The sequence below is a fragment of the Perkinsus marinus genome (assembly GCF_000006405.1).
Source record: "Perkinsus marinus ATCC 50983 genomic scaffold scf_1104296938162, whole genome shotgun sequence".
Taxonomy (NCBI): domain Eukaryota; phylum Perkinsozoa; order Perkinsida; family Perkinsidae; genus Perkinsus; species Perkinsus marinus.
Genome location: NW_003213578.1, coordinates 1 through 1,328, shown reverse-complemented (window position 1 = coordinate 1,328; position 1,328 = coordinate 1). Strand labels below are relative to the sequence as shown.

Sequence of the window (1,328 nt, the reverse complement as noted above, 5' to 3'; positions counted from 1 at the left end):
AATGATCAGCCACTTGGAATAAGGTATTCACCATTTTCTCACTCTCCCCGATCCATTTCGAGAAAAGAATTGATGCCGACACGTTTATGAAAGTGGCATTCACTTTAGAGGCTATCCATCGTCCCAACATGGTCTTGCCGGTACCTCATAACAACAGGCATTCAACCTGGGGTGGGGTTAGAGCGATGGACATGCAATCGCGATAGAGGAACATACGGGAGTGTTATCCGAGTGTCTTCATCATTTCAAAACTTCAAACCAAGTCAGGTGTCCTTATATGTGACAACTCAGCCCCACCATTCATAGGAACCATTCGACGGATCATTCGGCTACCGGTGCCCTGAGACATGCTACCGGGTGGTCCAAAGAGAAGTATGCCTCTTGGTGGTCTTGTCAAAGGGGAAGTGAAAAGCTGCGGGAACTTCTGTGGCATTATCAGTACTTCGGTGATTGTTTGTTTTGCGAACTTCAAACCTGCCAATGGTACACTCATCATCTGCAGGTGATCGAAAGAGCTCACCAGCAATATCCTCATCTCGAATGATGTTGCCTTCAGAAGGGCTCACTCGCAGTGCCTCGATCGCCTCCACCATCTCAGGTTGCAAATGGTCCAGGGATGACTCTGATACAACCCACATCACTCCTACGGAAGTCTAGTTACCAACCTCTCATGCTGCCCTCATCAGTGTTACCCTCTCCTGATTTCGACCTAATCAACCGTGTAGACTCGAAGAGCTTCCTCCTCTCGATGCGTAGCAATTTACCCCTTATTCAGCTGCCCACCACCACCATGAGCTCTCCCTGTAATCACCCTCGATAGTATACTATCAGTAGCTTCTCCTTCTCTAGCCAATGACTTAGTCATATTCGATTCCTCACTTTCCACCGTCTCCCACTGCTGCCGTTTTGCACGAAGAACCTCACTCCTGGTGAGATGAAGCTCGGTGATAAGGGTTTCACAGATATCATCAATATCGATATCTTCAGTCGAAGGCTCCCTCGTCACCGACACCTGTAGAGAGGCTCTCACTCGAGACTTTACTTTACATAGTCCCCGTGGAGAATCGCAGCAGCACGAGTATCTCACAATTCGCTGCCACAAGAGCTTCTCTTGTTCAGCACGATCGCTCAAGTAGGTATTCTGGTCTATCCATCGACGCTTCATGACCCCTCTCAGATACTCAAGGTCAGCGGTAGACGCACACTGCGGCATACCTCCATACTCCAGCAAAGTGAGAGCCGACTGAGAGCGTATGCATCATGGTTGTAGCGAGTAGTTACTGCTTCCCTTGCCTCATGCACTTCCTAGTTGCTGATGCATCATCCTC

At 48.9% G+C, this 1,328-nt stretch overlaps 1 protein-coding gene across 1 annotated transcript; it reads right to left on the bottom strand.

Moving 5' to 3' along the window:
- Nucleotides 1–354: 354 nt before the first annotated feature.
- On the bottom strand, nt 355–620 carry Pmar_PMAR005669 (hypothetical protein; the record flags this gene model as incomplete). The annotated part of the gene is made up of 1 exon (XM_002782813.1): nt 355–620. A coding segment is annotated over one exon (266 nt), but the record flags the coding sequence as incomplete, so codon positions are not given.
- Nucleotides 621–1,328: the final 708 nt, after the last annotated feature.